Below are 2207 nucleotides of genomic sequence, written 5' to 3'. Positions count from 1 at the left end.
AGCAATGCTTGACAAATTTGCAGTATTTCGTTCTCAGAGGCGTTCTTACGGCCGACATTGTCCTGCTTTGTAGCTATTTCGTCTACTGGGGGATAACTGACTTTGAATTTCCTCGATGAGAGCTCGTAATCGATCTCCTGAAAAATGGCAAAGGTATTATCATTCATCTTCGAGTAAACAGCCGAATAATTTCGAAGATCTCACATCGTTTCGCAACGATTGAATTTTTCCAGGATATTTGTTCATAGCGAGAATTTTTTAATTTTTTCCCAACAGACATAGAGGAAGATACGTGACCAGGCACCTTGAAGTGAAACGCGGTACCAAGCGTTTATATAACGTTATTCAAATTGTTCGTTGAGCCTAATATATCGAAATTGTAGGGTGCAAACTGTATAACCTCCGAGGAAAATTTCGGTGAATAATTTTCCAGCCGGGTGAAAACGCGCGCGAATCTCGGCTATGAGAAGCGTACGAGAGCTGAGAAAATGGCACGACGTCGCAAACGCTCCGTTCTTACCACTCTGAAAACGTTGATCACGAACAAAAATTCGGTGAGTATGCGAACACGTGTGCGTGTGTGCACGCGTTGCCTATACGTCGTTGACGGTGCAATTATCGTTATGCAAATGAGCCGAAAACCTGATCGGAATATAAATCCTTGAATCGCGAGGAAATTGCGTTGGAGTAATTAAGAATTTGCCTTTTGAAATTAAGGCAGATTGATTTTCGAAATTAATAACTCGTGAACTCGTTGAAACAGAGTATCAAAGGTCCTGGTCATTTTTCTTTCCTTTTCTTTGGTTAACTTTGCCATCAAATTCGCGTACGAGTATAACTATGAAATTTCGATGTAGACGAAAAACCAACGAGCATAGCGGACATGTAGTTAGTATTTTTAGGTATCGATAATAATTTGGGTAATATTGGAAAATAGGTGAGTAATTTTTGCAACTATTTTTCAGCGTATTGGACAGCTAGCGTGCACCCTGTGCGACCATTACATCATGGGAAATTCGATCTACGTGATCATACTCGGCCTCATTGGGACCGTTAGTCGATCGTAATATTCCTTAATTGTTTCTGCATAATAGAACACCGGGGTTCACGAATCTATCTCATCGTTGACGAAGATTCGTGAACTCGGGATATTCGATTCATCATGTATTAAATTTTATTCCAAATTATGTCGATTTTTGCGAAAGAAAAATTTGTTTGACGACATTTGCGTAATTGGTAGGTGATTACAGCGTTCGATATCATCCGAATAATTAATTGCAAGATACCGGTAAGGTCATCATCGCAAACCAGGAATAAAGAAACTGGTAGGTTGCTAACGATAAGTTGCCTTGACGTTTATTGAAATGAATAATTTGATACGAATTAATCCTCCTGCTAATAGTTCCCTTGGATGTGGAAAGGGATCTAAAGTTAATGACTTCGATTCTGGGAATAGAACACTACACTTTAATCATGCTGGGCGCAATTACAGTGAGTGATTCGATGAAATTTTCCTCGAACAATTTCGAACGAAACGATATTTTTCTAGGAATACCCAATGTTGCATACACCCTGGCTATTAATGCAATTATGCGTGATTATCGTGGAGATGATCGTATTCAGCGTGAAGGTGTTTTTGGACGGGCTTCACATAAAACGGGACGAAATTTTACTAGCCGTCCTGACCGTACATAATTGGCTTCAAGTGTTCTGTTTGTTTCACAGACAAGTTCGAAAATCTCACTGAATGTTCGATATAAGAGGAAAGGATGCTAATTTCAGGGGAGAATTCGCGTATCTCGGGTGATTGAAATTATTGTAAAACCTTGTACACGATGTTGGAATATAATAAAAGAAAACCGTGCGACGTACTTGAAATTGCAGACCACCTATGACAATTTCGTTTGTTTATTAATATATACGTTTTCAAAGATCACGTGGATAACGTTTGACTGCTGGTAACCAAAAAGCTCTATCATGTATAAATAAGTCAATGAACTGCAGTTATAATGCAATTAAAATTGGGAGAAAATGTTAGTTACACGTGCACAGAGAAACAGAAGGAGAACAACAGTAATCATCGTACGAAGAATTTCTCCAGGGTATAGAAGGACATTAACAAATTAAACAAGAACATAACAAGAAGCATCGTGTTTCCTGTTAATGTTAATATCATGTTACGTAACGTTATCATAGGTAGAAGCACT

General features: G+C 38.6%; 1 protein-coding gene across 1 annotated transcript; it reads left to right on the top strand.

The window, feature by feature from the left end:
- The first annotated feature begins 488 nt into the window (after positions 1–488).
- On the top strand, positions 489–1747 carry LOC108552721 (uncharacterized). Its single transcript, XM_017907375.1, has 5 exons — positions 489–554; positions 966–1052; positions 1241–1325; positions 1403–1491; positions 1550–1747. Exons 1-5 carry the CDS (start codon positions 489–491, stop codon positions 1745–1747), a joined length of 525 nt encoding a protein of 174 aa, XP_017762864.1.
- The last annotated feature ends 460 nt before the right edge of the window (positions 1748–2207 follow it).

Source organism: Eufriesea mexicana, unplaced genomic scaffold (assembly GCF_001483705.2).
Source record: "Eufriesea mexicana isolate 0111107269 unplaced genomic scaffold, ASM148370v2 scaffold7917, whole genome shotgun sequence".
In the NCBI taxonomy this organism is placed as follows: domain Eukaryota; kingdom Metazoa; phylum Arthropoda; class Insecta; order Hymenoptera; family Apidae; genus Eufriesea; species Eufriesea mexicana.
Note: the sequence above shows the minus strand (reverse complement) of the source record. Positions and strands in the feature narration are given on the sequence as shown.